Source organism: Megalopta genalis, chromosome 6 (assembly GCF_051020955.1).
Source record: "Megalopta genalis isolate 19385.01 chromosome 6, iyMegGena1_principal, whole genome shotgun sequence".
Classification (NCBI taxonomy): domain Eukaryota; kingdom Metazoa; phylum Arthropoda; class Insecta; order Hymenoptera; family Halictidae; genus Megalopta; species Megalopta genalis.
In genome coordinates this window covers 20,285,178-20,309,734 of record NC_135018.1, presented here as the reverse complement: position 1 = coordinate 20,309,734, position 24,557 = coordinate 20,285,178, and the positions used below count along the sequence as shown (strand labels likewise).

The window sequence follows — 24,557 nt, the reverse complement described above, 5'->3', positions numbered from 1 at the left end:
CACGCGAATGCTGGCATCGCGTGTTACTTCCGATGCAATTATGAAAGTTTAGTAACACGAGGTGCAATATCAAGCTGTTAAGTCTTCAAGGAAGGCAGTTACTCTGTGTAAAGTGGCTCATTATAATCGAATTAGAGTGCACGAGTATTGTACTCTCAGGAATTCAGTTTCATAGGGATTATCAAATAATTTGTTTAAAACAATTGCTCGTGTAACATCAAATAAATGTTGCGCCATTTAGAAAGAGTGTGTTTAATAGTTTAAATAATCTCGTTCACATTTAGTGTATTAGTGGGACGAGTACATCAGATCAAATGTGTTATTTACAAGCACACAAAATGCAAGATATTGATAATCATGCAATATATTGATAATATTTTGTTATATTAATTTAACTGTTTATGCAGGTAGAAATTTTGTTGTCCTAATCATCGTATCATCTATCTTCACGATTTCCATTGTATAACGCTTGACCAGCCATGTGAATTATGGTTGACAACTTTAGGATATAAAATTGAAATTAATTTAGTTTTCTGTTCTGGCATATTAATAACAAATTTTTACAAAAATAGCATTTACACAGCATTAATTGGACTATTTTGTTACGGGTAAATTTTGTTTGGAATAAATTTGGTTACGGGTTAAGTGTAATTATAGAGTCAAAGATAGTAGATGTTGACTATCTTTCCTCGTAGAATACGTCGACAAAATGTCTGTCACATGGAAATTGCACAATATACAGAGGGCTAACTACGACAGTCAATATGTGGGTGTATAATAAAATACATAATGAGAAATCGAGTGTACGCAATACAGCAGTAAGTTACAATCATTATTCAGTGGCTACGGTAAGAAATGGCAACGAACAATTGCGAAGTATGCAATGAATAACAGTAATGCATCGGGTAACAGTAGTAGGAAAATACAAAAATGAAAAGAAACATTTCCTGTATTCGTCATTTATTTATCACAATTCGATGATTAAAAAATTGTAGTATTAATCACGAAAATGTTTCAACATTTTGACATAATAATTAGTCATTTTAGTATGATATTGCATATCGCGTGTTTTAATATTCAATATTCAATATTCAATATTTTCGAAAGTAAATTAAGTATATAAGCTTCGTTTGTTATAAATTATATTTGACACGAATTTCTTTGACGACAGCATAATATGTATATAGAGTTGCATTTATAAATAATCATGCTGTCATTTCTTGTACAAAGATAAATAAACAATATTATATACATTTATATTACATGAAATTGTTCAAACAATTTTTCGACTTGATGTATATTAATCAACTTTGATGTAAGTAAAGTATAATTGGAGCTAAATAAATTGGCAGATACATGAAAATGTTTCTCTCGATCAGTAAAAACGAATAGTCACAAAAAATATGTATATCAGCATATCATAAAAGCATCATCGATCGCCAAAGGGAATTGTAGAGTGGGTTGAAAAGACGTTTGGTAAAAAGAGCATATCTTATTTTCAAATAGAAAATTCTAAACTAGATTAGCTAAAGTAACTACGAAAGCAAGAGAAAAATCAAGAATGACTAAAGATATGTTTTCTTTTTCATAAATCGATCAACCAACACGATCTAGAATATTTTAGACGTTCTATATTTGTATGAACGAAGTAGCAATTAGTGTTACTAATTGATACGGTCGTTTTGCAAGGTATCTGCAACATTTGTGTAGATCGTGTTGATTTATTAGCTGAAAGACAACAATCGATAAAACAGAGGGTCGAAGGCTAAAGGGCAATTCGTGTCACGGGCCTTTTCCAAAACGAATCGACGATCTCGCAACGATTTTGTCCGCGTTTAATTGAATTTATTCTTATAAATGTAATTAATTTCTTACTTGTACTATTGCAGGTAGAACCTTACATAGGAATAAGATAAATGATAGTTGTAACAACTACATAGATACGAAAATATTTTTCCAGTTTTGTGAAAAATCATATTTACGGGAAAGATTTCGTTTTGCTTATTTTCAATGTTTAATGTCCTTTGATTTTCTTTATTACACTTATAGACACTTATGCGATTTTTTATGTATGAATTTATTAAATCATTTTTATGAGACGTTTTACTGACATAAATCATAATTCGATGTATCCAACAAGAGAGTGGATGCATGAAACGGAAAAAATAATTGATAAACTATACCTATTTTTCATCTGAATGAACGCTTGCTGTCGTTAAATATAAAAGAAAATAGTGAAAGAGTTCGATGTCACAGTCTTTACCTCCGCACTAATTTCTTAAACAAAAATTTTAGCACCTCGTTCCACCGCGTTCCTTCACACAATAATATTTCTATACTCCTACAATAAAACTGGACCCGTCATTAAAATTGTAACACATTCCGCTTACACGAGTTGATGAGAGTGGCCTAAAATATATACCTATTATAAAACCGTTGCCGTGCCATGCATGTGCGACGACCGCGATCTCGTATTTCGCGCAAAGAAATTCAAATTAATTTTATGCACGTTGTTATTTAGAGTCATAACGCATGGCGTTGTGTTTAATGAATTATACTAATTACGAGCATAAAGTCTGCGAGACAAACGGTGCTAGTAACCGCGTTATGAAATAAAATTGCAGAATAAAGATTAAATCCTTTGTTACACGAAAAATAAAATCCTGCGCTATAATCTGTGCTGAGGTTTAACATCTCTCCTTGCAACCTTTGGTACGACGACGACGCAGCGCATGATCAAAGTTTGTGTGCTTTCGCACAGAAGGGAAATTGCAATTTGTAGGGACAGTGAAAGTCTTAGCATGTCCTTATCCCACGGTCCATGCATTCTCTATCATCAGCACTATCTGGATGCCTTGTTTAATTTTTCAAAAGTAATAAGCAGTATACGCGCAACATTGCCTGCTCATCAATTACGAATGTTTAACGAACATCCTTGAACTAGGGGATGTAAGCGACAGCATCGAATTCCAAGAACAGAAATGGTTCGATTTAATGTAATGGATAATTGTAATAACTTAACGTTGTATAAGAGCAAGTATCATTTATACCAGTAAGTGATTCATTACTTTTTACAGTAGAAGTTCAATATTTGTTCATTTGTCTAATAATTTTAATAGGTAGAATATTATGTGAACACAAGTATCTGTAACTATACCAAGAGCTTTAATGTAAAAGTATGGATTCAAATAAAGTTATCTATAAAATATAATGCATTGATATCCCACAATTCTTTTTAATGTTTCCAACGTTCTAAATTTTACCTGCTGTTTTTGTCGTAAATGCATACAATTTGTAATCTGGTAATATGTCAGTCTAATTATCACTCAACACGATTCAAGGAAAAAATTATTTCTGACCCCACCTAATATATATTTTATAAAGAATGAACTGAAACATCTGATGAACCTGAATACACCAGAAACGATTGCTTATCAACGTTCGATGAATATCGTTACGTGTCACAAGTTCGTTGCGTGATCGTCGATCGCGAGTGGCTGGTGGATATCGACAACAGGAATGTCGGTGACAGAGAGAGTACAAGAGTAAATAAAGTTACTAGAAAGAATCGGTTTTAGATCGGCTCATACCGGCTCGACGGCTTGCCCTCTCACAGAGTGGTAAGAACGTGAAACGTGAAATCGTGATCGTGAAATACGAGGGGGACAGCTCACGGGCCCCTGGTCCGCTTGGAATATTTACCGCACTCTTTACCTGCAGTCCCCATATTGAGAATGCTGATCTCCCCGAAGTAGGAACCCGCCTTTAGTGTAGCGAGGACCGTCTTCCCATTGTCAGCCACCACCTGCAGCCTCCCCCTGTTTACTATGTACATTTCCTTCCCTACTTCACCTGCAACAGATTTTAAGACAATTTCAGTGCAAGTATTTTAGTCGAACGTCCATTGTGTGGACCTAATCACCCTGCTGAACAAGCTAACTTTCGGGACAAGTCTTCTGGACCCTTTTTTTTGCCGCTATGGTTTTCATACGTAAAATATTTCGGTACGTTCCTTTGTGTTTCCATACAAAAAAAATAAAGCACTACCAATTTTATGGAAAATTTACTTAATCAGTATCGGCAACCGTAACTGTTATAATTAACATAGAGAACTCATTGCATAATGATTATTATTCTGAGATTTTAGTTATAAATAATGATTACTACTGGAAGCAGATCAAATTGTTTGTAACATTGCTACTAATCCTCTCGATTTACATCTTAAATTTTGCTCAAATAAATTTGCTTCATCGACAATCACTTCGGCTTTCGAATGTTTCACCAAACGACGAAAGTGAATGTTTTACGTTAGACACATGAGAATCGTATTTGGCACATCAGCAAACTAACTTTCCTCGAAAAACTGTATCTAGAATAGGAAACTTTAGTCCAAGTGACAAATTTGTCCAAGTAAGATAGATTGCGAAAGAGCATTCGTGCATTTGAGCCAAAGAAATGATTTATCGTTACTAAGCGAAACTTGGAATTTCGTCGCGAAAGTAAGGAACAGTGTGGTTTGGAGTTCTCACTAATATTCAAGAAAGAAAAACATAACAAATGCATCTTTTATCTTCATCAATATATTTCCACAGAAATCGATTATATTTAATTTTCTCTTAACTCATCGGTTTCATACTTCTTATTTTAAGATTCTTGAAAAAGCACTCTTCCATAGAAACTGATTGAACGAATTTCCTAATTCAGGCGTATAATATTTTCAAGATGGCGAGATTTCTAAATAAATTTAGCTTCGTTACTTTTATGAAGTAACAAGTCAGTTTGTGCTTAGTGGTCAGTAGGTTTAGTGTTAATATTTCTGTGCTTCTTATCACCGTTGTTAAGAATGAAGATCCCTGACTATAAAATCGTGATTTTAGAGTACCGTCAGGCCATCAGTGGTACATAAACTGAGGACGAAGTATTGTTTTGAATCTCCGAGGATCGTTAGCGAAACGCATGACGACAACCAACGTGTTAGCGTCCATAAAACAATGATCTGATTGTCGCGGTCGTACCGTCGCGTCGTCCGTTTTATAGGAGGCTCTTTCCGTGTTTATGACGTTTCCGTTCTGCCTATTATATTGTATTATATTAAGATCACTCCGTGAAGAAGAATGACAATTTCATTGATCCGCATGACATGACGCGGTGATGAGTCGCATTTAACTTGGTCGTCGCCGACTGCATGGCAATGATGCACTCGTGACATGGTCATCAAACGAAAGCGTTTATCACCGTGCCAGGAAACGGTTGTCACATTCCGGGAGCCATGCGGCTGTCGTTTCCATGACAATGAACAAGACAAAGAAGGCAGCAGAGGATGACCTCTTCCTCTTCTCTTTCAGCCCCTTTCGCTCGATTTTCCTCTGCGCGTTTCCTCAGGCGAAACAGAATTATTTGCCCGGTTGCTCGCGTGTTCCACGATTCGACCGACCGAAGAAATATTAACTGATTCGCGACAGATGTAACGAAAACTATTCCATACCTGAATTGATTCTGCTAGCTCTACCCATCATCGATTTCGTCGGCGACGCACGCCAATTTTTGCCGCGTCAAGTATGTACAATCTTGAGTGAGAGATGCTTACTTTTAATCAACAATGCATTGACCTTCTATTTATCATTAAACTTTGTGATTTTTTTTCGAAACATTTCTAAGGTTTTAAATTAAGATTTGAGGTTAGTTTTAATCTATTGATACATGAAATGGTGGTCGTCTCGATTTTCATTTTTCAAAGAGGGGTGGGTAACTCAATTTTTAAGAAACCATTTTTGTTTGTGTGTATTGATTACTGTTTTACGCATAGGAACCAATTCTCATTGTATCATACCGTATCAAGAAAGTGTTTCAGTCTTTAAAAATGTTTGAAATTCTATATTTCGTGTTTCAAATTTTTCGAAAACTGTCGCTTCCTGTCTATATAGATATGTAAGTTTCATTCTTTCCGACTTCATCTCAATAATTTCGATGAAAAATAATCTTCCTTTATTCAACATATTATTTTAGTAATACCTTGTAAGGGAAGGTCGATAATTGTCTTTTAAATAACAATTTCAGAAGTTGTTACACATTATATGGATGCGAATAATTCATTGAATTATGAATGAAATTGCTGTCGCTTTTAATTCCCATTTTCAAGGGACTAGGGTAGTAGAGCCAGTCACTGTGGGATGACCAATCGCTGTGCCTTTGGTTTGTTTTTCGGGCATTATTTATTACTTATTTTTTGATACAAAAATGTAATATGTCTTATTCGATAAATATAAAATTAATTATGCCCGAAAAGAAACCGAAGGCACAGCAATTGATCACCCCATAATAATCGGCTCCATTACCTTATTAAAAAATTGCCGGTACGTAAAATGTAAACGTTCAACCAGTGAAGTTCGAAAGATTGTCTTCTTATCAATTGGAATTACCGTGAGGGAGAAAGTGTTAAAAGAAAATTGTTTATCAAGAGAAACTAAAAAGTTTCCGAGTGTCCAATATATTAGATAGAGATCACCGCGCGTTAATTTAGCGATAACCCAAGAAATATCCGAGTATTTATTTCGCGAGGGTGAATTACGATCGACGCCCGGCAATCATAAACGGCTATTTCTCGAAATAAAGTACTTCTGTTATAACTGCACCTTCTCGATGCGCTATTGGCAATGAGGCCAAGTGGAAAGGGCAGGCAATCACTTTTCAACCTCCCCCTTCCAAGTTGGTACATCTCTTGGCTCGGTTCCAGTAGCTCGTTCCAAAAATGAATCACATCGTATCCAGAAAACATGTCACTCGATACGAAAGAAGGAAACGGAAGCGAGACGCTCCAGGTAGAGATCTCCACCTACCTTTGCGACATATGTAGTCGCCGGGTGAAAAAAGCACCGGTCGCAGTCTCAGCACAAGCTCGCACAGGAACCCGGCCTCCGTGTTCTGGAAAATCTCCACTCTCCTCAGTGTGTCCAGATGCACGTTGATCGCGATCTCAGCTTTCAGCTTGTCTGCAACATTACGGGAATTAGGTTATTAAGGTAGGAAGTTCCGTGGAGTTATTGCGCGTCGTACTGCTTTTTCGAACTGAATGAAAAGTACCGATTCGCTTCCAAAGTTGACAAACTTTTCGCTTCGAAACGATCATTGAAACTCTGGATCTTCTGTCTTTTCAGTATCATGCGTATGTCATTGGTGTACATGCTCATGCTAATGTTAATATGACATGTTAGTCGAAAAATTATTTTTTTACAATGCAAATTTTCATATTCAATTGTAAGAAACCAAAATTAAATAAAAATGTATTATTATCAAGAAAAATGAGAACTTCCCAGTCCGCAAGACCGTGTTTTACGACTCTGTATTTCACGGAGTGGAGTCAAGCACGTGCTATTCAAAAGAAAGAGAAAAAAACATTTGGAAAAAGGAAAACTTCTCGTAGCTTTGGTGTTGCGCGCATTCGGCGGGCGACTCTGTGTGGCATAAATTTTTCGAAAACTTTCACTACACGCAGCTGCACCAAAAACCAATGTTAACGGCTAGTCTTAACAGGAAAACTAGTTCGGAACATTCTCATCGTTAATCAAAAATTTCACGAGCTTCCGAGTCTTGCTCGTGACTTATTCGAAATGTTCACCGTATCGATCCGAGCGTTAAACATTACGGCGACGGTTTATTGTTATTCCATTTTACTGATGTTATAATGCCATTTCCCCGAGTAACATCCCGGAAAAATGGGTATTAGTGTCTTCATGAAATTGGAACGAATTTTCTTGGCATATTTCACAGTTGGATGTTTTTTATGGTTCGGGATTCAACCTCGAATCGCGGCGCAGAGATATTTTCAAGCGCATATATCATTTTTGACGGAAGAAAAAAACAGAAAAGAGCTTTCGCAATGTCATTCTAATATGAGACGAAATAGAAATATTCTATCGTCGAGTGAAATATATTTCCTCAATATCATTCCGATTTCTACAACAATATAATTAAAAGCGTTGAATTCCTGCGAAGAGGAGTAAATTCTTCTATTTTCTTAATTTCGTAATTTCTGTGGCATAATCGACATTTTCGCTGTGGTAGGAAAAAGAAAACAAGACGATTTTACTCTCTTCGCTTCATAATCTTTTACGGAGAATATCTTGATATCTTTCACTTAGGAGTATGTTAAAGAATTATATTTTTAGTAGAAACCTGGGAAATCTTTACCAGGAAGGCAGCTCACAGCTTTTTCCTCGTCCGAGCATTTTTGGGTTAACCAGAGGTAGTCGAACCACTTGATCACTTTCACTTGTAGATGCTTCGGCACTCTTCTCATTCTCATGTACGTTTTCACGCCGTCCAACTTTGCTGCAACAAAGAAAATAATTGTTTCTATTACACGTATGCTATAGTTCGATTTAACCATTACCAGCCTGATTAAATGATAATATTATTTGATATTGTTCTATGCATGATCCCTAAAGGAAAATCCCCTTTTGCACATTTGTACACATCATTATTAGAATGCAGATCTTTGTGCAAAGTAAAAAGTATAATTTTCTATCTTCCTTTATATATATATATATTATATTAATGGTAATAAGATTTTTAAAATATTTTAAGTTCCATTTAATATTTCCACTGTTTTCAATTTTACCCATGTATTCTTGCTACAAATGCATAAAATCCGCAGTCCAATTATTATATATCCTTTGTCAAATACGTGTCACCGTTTTAACTGGTAATACAAGAAATACGGATGTTTGAATTTGCAATTCAGAATGGCGGCAACCGTCAAACCAATGATAAGAAAAACCTCCGTTGACAAGAAAATTATATCATATGTAACAATACCTTGTACAACGTGCAATCTAGTCATATGCAGCTACACTCGCCTAGTTCAAAATCTAATATAGGGAACGTTGGCTGATTCTTTCGTCCAGCCAACATGCTCAACCTTCTTTGTGTCCCCTAAGGAATAGACTTCATACTCATGAAGTATATACTCTGTCATCGAGCGAGAGCTTCATTCAAGTAGTCTCTTAGCAATATTTCTAGGACCAGCTAGTTCAAAACAATTTCCTAGCGAGCAAAGAGAAATAGGATACCTAAAATAAGCTAGTTGCGCTTGTGAAAAATGTACCCGAATCATTCAGTCTTCTTTTTATTCTCATATTGCAATCGAGAACGAAATATAATTTATTCGTACTGCATGGATCACACACACACACACACACACACGCGTGCGCGCGCGCGCACCCTTGCATTAAACGAATATATCATACAATCGCAAATATAAACATTGATACGATTATTAAACTAGCTTATAATTATAGGCAATAAACTGATGTCCGATTAATATCTTTAAAAATTAAAATCTTTATGTCTATAATAAACTACTTAAGTTATCCTAAAATTAAGTTATAGACTTAAGTTATCCTAAAATTAAGTTATAGACTTAAGTTATCCTAAAATTAAGTTATAGACTTAAGCTAAGATAATACTTAAGTTATAGACTTAAAAGCTGATCGGGCCAATACTTTTCTTCGTGACAATATTTCTCGCACATTTACTTTTTCTTTTGATGAACGATCGCTTGAGTCGAATTTAACAAAACTTGATGTAGATTTATACATAGATTAGTTTACCATTGGGACTCTCTCACAGACTCGAACGTCGTGGAATTACCTATCTTCGGGAAGTTTGGGGAAAGTCGGACGATTTTTCGCGTGTACTTCTGGCAAATGAAAAACTGTCAACTTTTTGTGATTCGGAAAGATGAATACACCCGTGAAAGCATCCCTCGCGGGTGCATCATAATCAACTATATAGAATTCGTTTGCTGATTTCCCGACGGATGCTTCAAGAAGTTCCAACTACTTTTATGTTAATGAAAACACTTCCTTTGAAATTTCATCGGTACAATTTTACAGGTAGTTAATATGTTTCATTAAATTTCTTCTTGTATATTCTTCAGTCTAAAGTTTCACTAATTATTCTGTTTCTGAATTACCAACATCTCTGAGTTCAATCTGTTTGCCCTGTACGACATGTTTTTTTTATAATGTGTGCTAATTTAAAGATCGGAACAAACAATTAAAACACAATTGTTACGCGATTTTCATTTCCTTACATCCTACTACAAAAATGTAACATTTACAAAAATGTAAAGTACAAACCTTCAATAGTTGTACTAATCGGGCTTTTAAAGTTTAGAAAGGAAACCATAAAAGAAATACAACAAATAATACTATTTGTAAATAAGAAATCATCCCTTTGGAATGCTTACTTCAATATAAATGGTTTCATAATGGTTTCATAGAGCAAATCTTTGAAGTAAAATTAGACGCTTTATATGCATTTGTAATCATAAACGCGTGAACTGTATTGTTTGCCAAACATAGCACCGCTGATGAAATTAATTCAGCGCGAATTTTGTTCGAGGATATTTTCGATGATCCACGCGGAACCATCACTCATCAGCGGTGCCGCCGCTTATTATTGATTACATGGTTTTTATTCGTTCGTGTAGCTCGCGTTCATTTCTCGTCCGTTTCAGTTTATTTTCCCGTTAATCCGCGGTTTTTTCCTTTGCAATAAACACGGAGGGGATCGTGTGTCGAATCGTTCACGGCTGTAATAATCGCAAGTAAATTAAAACGGAAATGAAATGAAATGAAATTCAGCCAATTTTATCGCGTGCATTTTGTTTGCTGGACCCTCGATCCGACGAATATTGGTTTCCAGAGAAGAAATGATTCACGTGAAAATTCTGTTCAAACATTCACCGCTATCAAAAACATATGTACGTTGTTATAACGAATTTAATAAAAACACCTCGCTTTTTTTGCGGGTTAAGTTAAAGCTACAACAATTATTTTAAAATCTCAACAACAAATTCACCGTTTCACGCGCAAATGAAAAATTTGTTTATTTATATCGGAGCTGCGACATTTTTTCCAATTATTTTAATCGGCTTTTGAACATATAGCCAGTGTTATTTTTTTCGTCACAGTAGAGTTTGTACGTATGACGTTTGAAAGAGACCTTTTATAATGTCTGCATAGATTGATATCAAGGTTCGAGTGAATCGAATATTATCAAACATCGCAAAAGCCGGCACAGTTGAGCCGGTGTCTTTCCACATCGGTTACTGTCACGGGATTTGAGTGTCTGTCATTTCAAAATTCTCTTGTCTACTGATGCTGAGTTTCTACCGGAAGTTCTGAACCATCTAGGGTATCTCTAGGTAATATTTCAAAGTTCAGAAACACCACTTGTTGGAACAGATTGAAATTGTTGCCCATCTATTTTGCGGATATCGATGGGGTACCAGGTGAACCGTTTAGAACGATGAAACTGCAACGCGAACTATGCGGGAATCAGAATAGGTCGATTCGAAGCTTGGTTATTACACGTAATTTAATCAAATGAATTTCTTCTATACCTTCAGTTTGTTCTCGTCGCGTAGGATCAAAATTAAAAATATATTCCTTTCTTAAATAATATTAATAAATTGAACATATCGTGACAAATACCGTGACATTTTACTGATGCCACCAATGTTTTGTGATTCACTAATCCATTTTATTATAAATGTAATGTATAAAGTAATAAATGTATGAAGTAAGTGAAATTAATTTAGTACAAAATCTAAGAAAATCGATTCAAACAATTTATCACTGGAGTAATGTAATACTGTTTCAATAAAAAAAACTTTTATATTGAAGCTTATATTACAACTTACAAATGCAATAATTGGATTTACGACTGTTCTGTAACCAACAACTAATAAATTGCTAACTTGTACGCACGTTTGTAGCAACCAGAAGATAATTCAATAGCTGTTTCATAAACACTGATAATTTAATAATAAATGTAATACAATAGTATTGTAGCGGTTTGGTCGCTACCATGCCCCGGGAAATTCTGTCTCTCAATGGAGTGAAGAATTTTTAGAATTTTTTTACACCTAGGCCCCCCCCCCCCCCCCCGGTGCGAACCTGCTTATGATGGCTCCTTTTACACATCTGATAGCCAAGACTCCTTTGGTTCACTAGCATTTGTCTGTCCCTGTCAAACCTCTCTCTCTCTCTCTCTCTCTCTCTCTCTCTCTCTCTCTCTCTCTCTCTCACTTTAATCAGAAAAATATCAGCAATATGTTAAAAGAATCAGTTTTGAAATGTTAAAATTAAAAAAAAATTATGTCATTGTATTATGAGTTGTCTTCCGGGAATTCGAGTCAAAGGAGCCGCGGCGCATGCCGCACCACACGTGTTCACCGACTCTGTCGAACCTTGGCATCGGCGTAGCGAGAAAATCGATAAATTACAGGGCCGTAGCAATATCACAGTGCGAATCCAAGAATACTGAAGTTCGGCGAATTCCGGGGAAATGACTATAATTCTTTCGTATTCTTTTATTTTGTTTATTTTTGGAAAAAAATTTAAATATAAAGTTAATTATATCCGAAAACAAACAAGAGGCACAAATATTGATGAAGTTGTGATGGTATTCACTCGCAAATTATTATCGTAGAGTAGATTGTTTGCAAACAAATTTCGTGTCCTGCGATTAGGGGCCTCGTACCGGTATTATTGCTTCTACTATTATTGCCTCCTCAATATCATACAAATCTGAAACGTACAGAATAAGTATTTGAGCAGAAATGGCATTATCGAAGGAGTTACTGTTGTACATATCAAGTTAGAAAATCCAGAAATACGTGAGGATTGAGTTTGCCTTCCGGCTACATTGATTGTTAATTCGCTAAACGAGAAGGCCTTTGTTTGGCATGATCTTACTCTGACTTTTCCGCACCACTTCACGCGCAGATCTATTCGCGCGGTAGTTCGGAAGTGTATTGAGGAGAATTATTCATGCTGCGTTTTCTTTTAGGGTGCGTTAGTATGTACCCAGTACAGTGGAACTTCTCGTTAAGATGTTTACGCCGTGAATATAAACGCGTCCGGAGAGAAATAAACGGAGTCATCGAATACGGAGGTGGAGGTAAATAAATTCGCAATCGGCAGCGTAAAGCTTTCACGCCTTGTCATTTCAAGCACGAGTTTGTTTTATTGCTAAATGCCATTTGAATCAATGGCATAGTATCATTTGAAATCGTCAACCTACACTTGCTGTAAAAGGAGAATTCTAGTTTAGTAGCACATCAAATTGCGACTTTATACATTTATTCAGTTTGATTTAAATGCAAACATTCGTGACGAAATATACCTATAAATTAATTTGACAATAGAAGGAAGATAAGAAGTATGTCTTTTTCAAAATAGAACGCCACCTGTGGAAGGATATTTGATAAACTCTGCTTCAGATTCGTTTTGTAATATTTGTAAAATTTCAAAATAGAAAAGCTCTTTCAATTTCTCAATTTCTTGTATTACAATACAGTGTTTTTAGAAAAATATCTAGAACGTAAAAATAGAGCCTTCACCTTGTTAAATTAGCACAGGTAGAATATTGTTAAGATCTTTTTACCGATAATGTTTCACTTTCAATCTAGTGATACTTTCATGTTGCACAACAGTACAGTGTATTTAAATGGTTATCTAAGTACTCGGCAATTCAATTAAATAAACTGCTGTTACGCTAAAAACAACAGAAAGACTAATAGGTCTATAAGAAATATCTACAAAAATGTCGTTCGAGAAATTGTTGAATATAGCTGAGGATAGTGGTAAAAATCGTAAAACATAAATGTGAAAATGGTCTGCCGTCTGGAGGTTAAAAGTATAATTATATCTAGTAAAATTGGACGATCCCCCCACAAATGGACACATTTAGGCCGCCACGACAGATTTCATTTTCCTCTCCAATAAATCTTCAACGTCAAGAGAAACAGCAAGAGAGCTATACGTGTAAACAGAAATGCGGCATTGCTTAATGGTGTCAACGACCCGCGAGATCCCGGTAATTAATCTTAAACAGCCTGAGCCATCGTTTTACAATACCGTTGAATTTCTTTAAGCCGCAAAATAAAAGAGAAAGGCTGGGCTTAAGGGGCAGAGGAAAAACGGTCGAGAGCAAAAACCACGAAATCCATTTAGCGAAGGGAGGATGAAAGACCGCGGAATTTAAAGTATAAACGCTCATAACAGCGTTATTTCTTACGTACATAACTTGTCGACGCGTTGTAAAAACTTTATTTCGCTATTGAAAAGCGAATGGGTCAAACCAAAAGGATTTCGTCGAAAAGTTTCAAAAGGGCGATGGCGCGTTCCATTTTTCTGCCGAAACCGTCCTTTGTTTCCGATTTTAATTGTATTAAAATCGCATTCCGATTAGATTGCATTTCGATTTTTAAATATTACAATAGCGAGTTTTATTCATTTTTTACACCTTTCCTCATTGCACAGCCATATTCTTCGTAGCTTATTGAATAATACTCTATTCCATATAACACGCTTTTTTACTTTACTTGCCTTTCGTAAAAGCATTCTAACACCTTAACTGTCGCGCGTGACAGATTGGTCGCGACATTGTGTTGCCACGGAGTGCTGGCTATCGATCGACCATATTGTTTCATTTCTTCTCTTTTTTTTTAACTCTTCGTTTTAATTAATATTTATAAAAGAAGTTTGTTTCTGTGAAAGAAAATGAAAAAATGTTGAATTTTATTTTAGTGACAGCGAATAGGTAAAGGTGCATAGACAAGTATCGTCATCAGATCGAAAATTTTATACATTCGTCAGAAGAACGAGTAAGTCAAATACGAAACAAGAAAAATGTATTTAAAAGAATTTAACACTACTACAAAGAATTGAATAATCCTCTAAAATATTTAACAATATCCCACTTGACTCCAATTTTAGATACACTTAGGAATTTAAATATAAAATTTAATTATAACAGATCTTTAATAAAACTTAAATTAGAGTAAGATATTTTGCATAGATTCACACGTAATTTTTTCGTACAATGACACTATTATATTATAAAATTCGTATAGTCATTTGTGGTCGCAATCAAATACGATCGACATGACACCAATATTTAATATACATATGCGCATATGCATTCTCATCAAAATATGCAAAACGTATGCATATCGAAATATGCTTTTGACGTATCCATACGTCACTGCAATTATCATCCACGTTTTTAATAAAATCGTTTAAATTCAAAGCATTCCAGTCTTGTTTCTTTCTATAAATCGGACAGAGGTATCGGAGACTTGCAGCAGGTGACCACGAACATTTTAATAAAAATATTGAATTTCATCGAAGCGATGTTATCTCACAGTGAATAATTCAAAAGACGGTCGGTACCTTCCGCAGCGATCCAGTATGTGAGAATGAGAGCGCAATGCTCACTGTCGGGACCAGGATCAAATACGAAGGACCAAATAAACAATTTGTCTCGCGGAAAATCTTTGCACTAGTACCATGAATGCACGGCAGATCGAAATGTCAATATCCTCCAATTGAAACAGATTCAATTCGAATAGAAACATTTAAGAGATTAGAAAATTGTACGTCCATATTTAAATGCTTTTTCAATTTGTGGTAACTTGGACTTTCTTTCCTCGTATACAGGTGCTATTTTCTTATGAATATATACATATATTGCTAAGATCTCCATGAACATCCATAGTATTTTTCAAAAGGAAATTTCGATGATAGATTAATGATTCAAGATCATAGATTAAATATTCAACAACAATGAATATTTAAAAAACTAAATTTTAACATCACTGGGTAAAACACAAATAGCGTTATAACAAATCGATGATTCACATTCAATTATCTTCTTCATTCATGCCCTTTCTTTTACATACAGGGTGTCTCAAAATTATCGTATTTCCGGGAAATGGAGTGTTCTTGAGGTCATGTGAAGTAACTTTTTCCTTAGCGAAAATGCAATCAGCAGATTTGTTTACGAGTTAACGAAAGACAGTGATCAATGAGAGACAAGCGCGCGAACTGCAGGGTGGTCGAGCGAGCGAGCGAGCGAGCGACACGCGGCTTCGGCCGTGGGGCGTGACGGCTTTGGACCGCGTTCGAAGCAATGAACAAGTCACGGAACGTGAACTTTCCGAATTTTGTTCACTACGTGACAGTGACATTTTTAAGAAAAACGCTGTTCACCCTTATTTTAAAATGTCTGAAGAATATTTGCTAATCTTTCGGAACCGAAATAGTAAGTAGTTTATTTTTGTTTCAATAATTCCGTACCGAAGCAGAATTCAACGAACGATTTGCAAAGCTAATTTAATAATAAATCGCGTTAAAGAATATGAAAGATATGTTGTGCGAAGGTTCCGGGAAGAATTTCCGAATATGCAAACGGCGACGGTTAATGCAGGAATCAACGAAAGGAATCCAACGGACATCTTCACACCTTTCCTGACTTCCGAGGATTAATTAAATAGCCCGTGTTTGGTGACAGTGATGTGAAAGTGAACTCTATGAACTTCTTCGACCAAAATAAATCAACGAGAGGAATCCAACGGACCTTTCCTCATTGCCGAGGATTCATTAAGTGGTCAGTGTTTGGCGACAGCGTTGTGAAAATGAACTCCGTGTTTGCCATAGCGTTCCTACCTAAGGTCCCTCCGACCGTATCCCTTGCTCGGTATGACCATCGAACTGGGATCAACTGAACATTGTGCGCGGTCAGTGCACCGACATCGTGAATCGTGACCCACATTTCCAAGCAGCAAATGTATTCTCAACTAAATGAGTGAGTTTACTATTAATGATATTCTTTACAATTCTGAAACAAATATATCCTTCATGTTCTTTAACGCGATTTATTATTAAATTAGCTTTGCGAATCGTAATTTCTCAGAAATACGATAATTTTGAGATACCCGGTATATCCGCCAAAGTCTCTAACATCTTATGCCACATTCATTTTACGTTGATTTACGTTGAGGAGCGTACTGTACTAACGGCCTTTTGGACTTAGCTTTGCCATCAAGAAAAGTGCACGGTATACATAACCATTTTAGAAAACAAATTGTTATCATTTCTTCAGGTACATCGTTCAGTTTAGTAGACCTATCAGCAAGATAATGCCATTCGTATTGGTAGAAGAACGACTGAATGGTTTACGTGATGTTAATGCTATGAAAGTAATTAATTCTCAAGCTTTCACTTGTTCGATTCTAGAGAAACTCTGATCTTGTATGACCTTGATTTATGTATATGAACTCCACTTATATGAACTAAATTTTTGCAGTGCCTGGTTAACTGAACTCTAACCTGTACTGAATCCTTTTATATGAACCATTAAGTAAAATCATAGCCGGTGATAGGAGACAGGTAGACACTTATTAAATGAACCACCTGATTATGCGGATCAACTTGGTCCAAAACGGTCATTTGAAATACCCTAATACCTACTATATAGCTAACCCATATCAAAATACAATTTATTTCTACGATTGGGAGTAGATACTATGGAACGTACCCGTTCTCTAGCAAATCGAACGCTCAATTTTGCAAGCAGCGGTGCTCGCCTTGATGTTTCGATTGACATCAGACAGGATGGCAGTTCAAGAGACCAATTCGGCATGGCGAATGCGCAAGTTGGAGGGTATCGTATCAATCAGGTTCCATTTAGGGCTTGCTGCCAGTAAGCAACCGATGCAGCAAAGAGGATTGTATTAATTCTAGCACATCCACCTAATGTTGATGCCTTAATACCTGATTACGTATGCATGTTTCCTGGTATGTACAAGCCGGCCGGATCAGGCTCTATCCGCGGAAACGGCAGGCCGGTCGTTTTAGTCTAGTTTAGCATTGAGCCTTTAATCTGTACGTTATACCTCTTATCGAGGCGAGAGGCTTCCTGGACGTAATCAGCCAGTGGCCAGATCCAAAATTCTGCGCGAAGCCATTCATTCTCAGTTATCTAAACCCGGCGAGTCGGCGAGCTGGAAGATTGTATTTCGGTCGGAATCCCTAGCCACGAATACCTGTCGGCTGTATACCAGGTTAATTAGACAGACCGCGGGGAATGATCATTGGCACGGCGTTCGTTAGATCGCTATAATATTAGACACCCGATTAACTTGATCAGGCTGTTTAGACGGTCGAATTGTTTGCTTAGAAAGCCCGCTAATTAAGAGATGATTGTTTCGCAATTAGAGAGTGAATTAGTTTGTTAGCCGAGCGGATATTGAATATACCGGGCAGCAAACCGCGCGGACCAACCATGCTGATTGTGCCAAAAAAGGACTGAAGTTTTTTCGACGGTGAGTCCGATTCGGTGTTACGGATGGTGTGATGAAGATTTCTTGGTGAATTCGGAATATAGTAAATTCTCTCCCTGATTGACGCTCAGATTGTGCACGAAAATGGATAATTTATTGTGTTCAGAATTTTGAGATTTTTATTCTGTCAGTCACAAAAGTTCATTTATTATTCGCACCGTTAAGATGAGAAGGTTATGAATAACTGAAAACCATTCAAATTATTTTAAGGATATCAATTTTTTGATTCATAGAAAAGAAGCAAATTTCATGTTCCTTTGCTCAGAATTAATTGTAACTATTAATTTCAAATTTTTAGAGCATCTAGTCGTATACATGATAGATTCGCATTTTAACTAACAAAAATCTTGAAATATCGAATATAAATCGCATTCTTACTTTGAACCTAAATGGAGCTGCCACACCGGCTGTAGGTCGAATGCCTAGAATGGTTTTGGCTAAAATATGTATTACCATTTGTAGCGAAAACACACAAGATGCCAAGTCGTCCGGTCGTGTAGTTACTGTGAATATAGTACATGTATGTCGAAAAAACGTGATTCTACACAAGAAGCATTCTTCTAAAATCTCGCCATTTTTCATCCACTCACAGCACTATAAAACTATAGCACTATAAAATCCTGACACCGAATATTGTCGAGTATATTTCACCTTGTACACATACATATATTTACATTAACAGTATAATAATAATACATTAACAATATAATAGAGTCTTACAAAATTTGACAATTTCAACAGTTCTAGTATTGTAAAATTCCTGTTTCAAGTTCTGAAGTAATATTTATTTTGTTACGGGCAACATCAAATGATTCATGAGCATCGATGATCAATCTATCCAAAAGTAACAAATTTTCCGATGCAACATTTGACAAAAAGTTATTTGTGAATAAAATATCCACAAATAAAAGTTATTTGTGGAAGAAATTATATATATATAATGAATGAACTATAGAAAAAAAGACTTTATATTCTATTATTTTTATTCAAATCGATAATTTTACGGATTTTATCTCTTATTCGTTATCCGAATAAAATTTTGCCCAATTATGTGTTTAGAGAAGTTGCAAGGGAAATTTCGAATTTTGCAATTGTTACGTTTCCAAGCACGCATTGACGTAGGTCGCAGTTCTAAAAATTGTGCACCGGAAGGAGCCGACCGAATCGAAAACAGCCTAGAAAAAAGTTCGACGCGGCACGAAGCGAATCGGTTTCAATCGGAAATGGGCTTCGAACCAGTCGAATAAACGACAACAGAACTGTGATATACGATGGCGATGCAATTTAAACTTTCTCGTTCTCGCCGGCTTACGTGGGTCTTTTCCTTCGCGGAACAGCTACAGATTTTGGACGACAGCCCGTAAGAAAGATGGCGATAGACGAACGCACTGATAATACGGAAAAGTCAAAGTGACTCCGGTGCGGAGTCGGGAACGATTTTAAAAGAGACCGCCGAGGATTTTTGGCGGGGATCCAGCCCGGCGCGGCGGATGCTTTGCCTAACCGGAAACAACGATCAGATATTTTCTCAGCGAACGCAGAAGGAAAACGTTCCGCGAAATCTTAAATATTTGCCTATACGCCATACTTATAGGAGATACGAATCTACACGTCCTGCACAATACAAATATTTGAGGAACACATACGATGGAGTGGATGAGAATATGAGGGAACCGGAACAATTCTAACGTTGCAGTCGACCGACGATACAGCGTGGAATTTTTAAAATAGAAGTCTGAAAACATTGCTCGCATTTAAGGAGGTATTTTAGCCTGGACGCTTTCATACGGGACGACACTTGGGAATTAATTACGAGAAAACGACCGAACCTAGTGGGCTAAAATGTTGCATATACATATGCAGGTTGGGCCAGAATTCATAGTACAGTATTCATAGAATCCCCGTTTTCGAGAAAATAGCCTTAAAATTTCTTCATCTTTGTAAAGGATTTAGCTGTCATCTATTTTTTTTACCGTAATCGCCTCCGTCCGAGACAGTGTTTACAAACATTAATTGTTGCAAACTATGTACTGTCCGTTGCTTAGAAGAAGTCAGCTGAAAAAAGTGTAGGATCGATTTCCATCAACCCACCTTTGTTAACCTTTTAGGCACGACGCGCCACTATAGTGGCTTCCGTGGATGACGTCTTTCAGAACAACACGCCACTATAGTGGCTTTCGCGGATGTCATCTTTCTGGACGACGCGCCACTATAGTGGCTTGCTCTAGTAGATCACTCGCTCATCGTTTGAATCAAATAATCGTCTTCATATGCATTGTTTCACACTTCTTTTGTCTTCACATCGATTTAGAACAGCCTACAGGGTGTTCCAAAAATGTCTCGTAATCCGAAAATGACGGGTTCCTCGGATCATTTGAAGCAATTTCTTCCTTTACAAAAATTTTCTCCCAGGCACCGTTAACGAGTTATTAACGAAAAACAGTGACCAATGAGAGGCGACCTCAGCTGGCGCTAGGAGGCCGAGCCAACAGCGCCAACGGTCGAGCGGTCGAATCCCAGCTCAGCTGGCGCGAGGCGGCCGAGCCAACAGCGCCAGCGGTCGAGCGGTCGAATCCCAGCTCTGCTGGCGCGAGGCGGCCGAGCCAACAGCGCCAGCGGTCGAGCGGCCGAATCCCAGCTCAGCTGGCGCGAGGCGGCCGAGCCAACGGCGCTAACGGTCGAGCGGTCGAATCCCAGTTCCGCTGATTGACTCGGTCGCCTCGCACCAGCTGAGCTCGTCTCACATTGGTCACAGTTTTTCGTTAATAACTCGTTAACGGTGCCTCGGACAAAATTTTTGTAAAGGAAAAAGTTGCTTCAAATGGCCTGAGGAACCCGCCACTTTCGGATTGCGAGACATTTTTGGGGCACCCTGTATATACAGTACACAGACTCTGTACAGCACACATCAGACTCCTGCCGTCCAGAGAAATAGCCTCGCGCAGAATTCAGCCGTACCTGAAAGGTTAACGTCCTCACAGAAGTAGGATAAACACGTTTCCCTTATTGGCAGAAATGATCCCTTCCTGTTGGCCCCAAATTAGCTGCCACACTGAATTTCCACGAAACGAGTTCGGCGGATTAAAAACAAATAACGCCTTTTAACTCCCACCACGTCTCATTTCCGCGTGGTCGCCATTTTCAGCTAGGAGCACGTCAGACGCGTGTGGTTATGCTTTGCCTGCGCGCGTGTGTGTACGCGAGCGCGCGTGTGCATTATTTACGCGACCACGGGCAAACGAGACGCTCGACGGGAGTCAGGGGCGTAGAACAATTGAGACAAAGTGAAACAGACGCAACAATTACAAGATGCAAAAACGTCGACTTATGAACACATGATTATTTGTAATTACTAATTACTAATTAGCATCTTGATTAACTTTTCATTGTATTGCGCGGCAAACGAACTGTACTATACACATGTTTTTTATATTTATATTGTATCATGATTTTTTTAACGGTTATCATACACGTCTTAAATATGTGTTCAATATTTATGAAGTATAAGCGTAAATAATCATGTTTGCAGCAAATGATTTCATCTGAGCAACGGGCAGTAGTAAACAGAGAGAGAATGTTTCCATCATTGCCAATGTTTGTAAACACTATCTCGGACGGAAAACGTTTTAGTAGAAGAATAGACGACAACTAAATTCTTTACAAAGATGAGCAAACTTTAAAGTCGATCTTCTCGAAAACGGAGCCCCGAATAAGAAAATGTTACACCAAATTCTTTTCTTATTTTTTTCACGTAGAATCATTCCCTGCTCAGTTATACTACGAATTCTGGCCCACCCTATATATTTGTGCGTGTTTGAAGTAATGTCTCGTTGCAAATTACAGGAGTTATTAATTAATGTCACGCTGCGGGAAATTGTCGAATTTGGTACGTTGATTTCATTCGTTTTAGTAATTCAAATAATTTAGCCTGCGAAATATCAATATTTAATTAAAAATAAATAAATGTACTTACCGTACGACATGAGTCTGTAATTTTGCAGATATATTATTTCCGTAATAATTTAAAAATCATCCATTTTCTGCTCCCTAATATACTCGAGTATCTATTATGAAACGCTTTTCAGGGGGTATAAGATTATTATCGACTTAATTATAATGAAAAGTTTTTATTGGTGAATATTTATACCATTGTTCCATATATTGACGTTTCTAGATAACACAATGAACTTTGACATATTTATTTAACATGAAGAAAAAATAATACGTGAGAAATAGTAAAGTACAAGCATGTATCTACTATGGATCACTGTTTTCGTAACATGTCTCCGCGTTACATACTCATTGTGCCAATTATGGAATGGACATTTCTCCCTCAACAAATAACACATACATATTCTTAATTACAAGCATCGATTTAAATCGTATATCGAGTGTAAGATATATTTTCATTATTATATCTTTTAATTTATACAGAAAGGGTTTTAACGGATAATTAATTCTCTCTTCCATTCCTTTCTCGCCCTTTCTCTTCGTAAATAAGTAAGTGTGTAAGTGAATTTTTACATCCACTTGCACGTGCTCTATCTATTTTTTTATAGTATTATTTGTGCTACTGTTTTAAATAGGGGTCACAATTGTGGTGATATTTCATAATAGGTACTTTTACCTTAGATGCTCTGTGTAATCATAATAGCTGTGCTCATATCTTCGATCACTTCAGACTCGTAACACGGAGATAACAGGACAGCTATTATGATCATCGGCGTATCCCGCGTCTCCTTTTTTCGATAAACAGACTATTAAGAGCGTAATCATTTCGCAGTTTAGTCAGCAAGTGGTAATCTCCACCGTGGGATGAGAATTCACGGGATCGATGATTTTACACATGTCGAGGTTCTCGCTTCGACATACATACGTAGAGATACATCACAAGCGTAGCCTACTATAAGGTCGTCACTGCGTATCTTTTCGTTCACTCGATCGAAGCACTCTCCTTAATGAACATTGCTACAGGGCGACACAAGAACGGACTACTTACCTATATCTACTTCTGTTTCTGTGAATCGCTAAATTATTTTCTGCAGGATTTTCTGCAAAACCTTAAATACAGAAGTAATTCTTGTAATTTACAGACATTAAAGTGGTGTTGTAAATCGGAGCATAGATCAATGACGATTGTAATTCTAGGCGAACGAATAGAATGATTTGGTACAGTTCTGTTCGGGGAACATTTATTTTCATTATTAATCTGACACATTATTGTAGCGATAGTTTGTAGTCTCATGGTACGAAATAGGATGGCGAAGATGTTTACTGCATTTTTGTATCGGTCTTTATTTCATTTTAATAGTTCATTATTTCATAATTCTATAAAATTTATAATAACTGTATTTGTTTTATGCCCATTTTTGCTTTTAATCCAAGACGAGATCGAATTTTATTTTGCATGCCAATTTTTCTGATCGATTACGGATGATGTAATCCGTTTTCAAATATTTTCGAACTTGTAAGTTAGACGGAACTTTGTGTTAAACCAAGTGAAAAATCATAGATGTTATAACAAGATTAACATACTTTAGAAAATTACCATTTCGTAAAATTTGAAGTTTCACATCATGTTCACGGGCTAACGACAGTGACTTCTAATGACAAAATTTTTACTATTTTTTTTTATCGTGTTCGCTATCGATCAAACAAATGAAACACCGAATGTCATAATATTTATGAAGACAAATTCATTTATTAGTAACTATATTCTACAAAAAGTTCGTTGTTTAACGCTTCATTTAATATAATGCTTGGCGAATATACATATAGCACGTTAAATGTTCCTGAAATTCAAATAGCATTAACTAGGTGATAGCGACAGACATACATTTAAAACAGATCAGTGCAGGACGTAGAATGCGCGTATTTCTATCGATTGGATAAATGCATACCATTTCCGAGCAATTTGATGTGCCAGGAGATGTAATTACGTATAAAACAGTCTTTGACTCCCGACACGTTTAGAGCGATTACTCTGAATGAATCGTTGTCAACTCCGAGTTTCAGACAAGCGTGCAGTTGCCTTTCCAATTTCCTTCCACTTACGATTAGTTGAGTGGATTGAAACTTCTGTACCTACTCTGGCAATAGCGTACACTACGAGCAGAGTCACCAGTGAGCGGAAATGCAGGGTTCTGTACAGTGTCTTTCACAGAGTTCGCCTATTCTTGATTACTTTTTGCAGACTCGATAAGATGGTGCTGTAAACTGTCCGTTTGTGAACTCGGCAAAGTAGCAGGGAACATTCACAAATTAATCGAGTATTCAAATAATTTTGAAATGTGCAATGAATCGCACAAGTCTAGATATTCAAAAACTGAAACAAAAATTATGCACGTTTCATCGACGGCTG

The 24,557-nt window shown here is 36.8% G+C and overlaps 1 protein-coding gene across 7 annotated transcripts in view; it reads right to left on the bottom strand.

Annotated features, from left to right (window-relative positions):
- The window catches only part of LOC143259765 (cyclic nucleotide-gated channel alpha-3), a 224,729-nt gene that overhangs the window by 21,298 nt on the left and 178,874 nt on the right, over nucleotides 1-24,557 (bottom strand). For 4 of the 7 annotated variants that reach the window (XM_076523274.1, XM_076523280.1, XM_076523278.1 and 1 more), the window contains exons 10-12: nucleotides 8,173-8,328; nucleotides 6,837-6,989; nucleotides 3,703-3,852 (exon numbers count right to left, since the gene is read on the bottom strand). In XM_076523274.1, the coding sequence (XP_076379389.1) occupies nucleotides 3,703-3,852; nucleotides 6,837-6,989; nucleotides 8,173-8,328 (459 nt within the window). The remainder of the gene's footprint in view (nucleotides 1-3,702; nucleotides 3,853-6,836; nucleotides 6,990-8,172; nucleotides 8,329-24,557) is intronic. The other 3 variants (XM_076523276.1, XM_076523277.1, XM_076523279.1) reach the window with 3 other exon arrangements.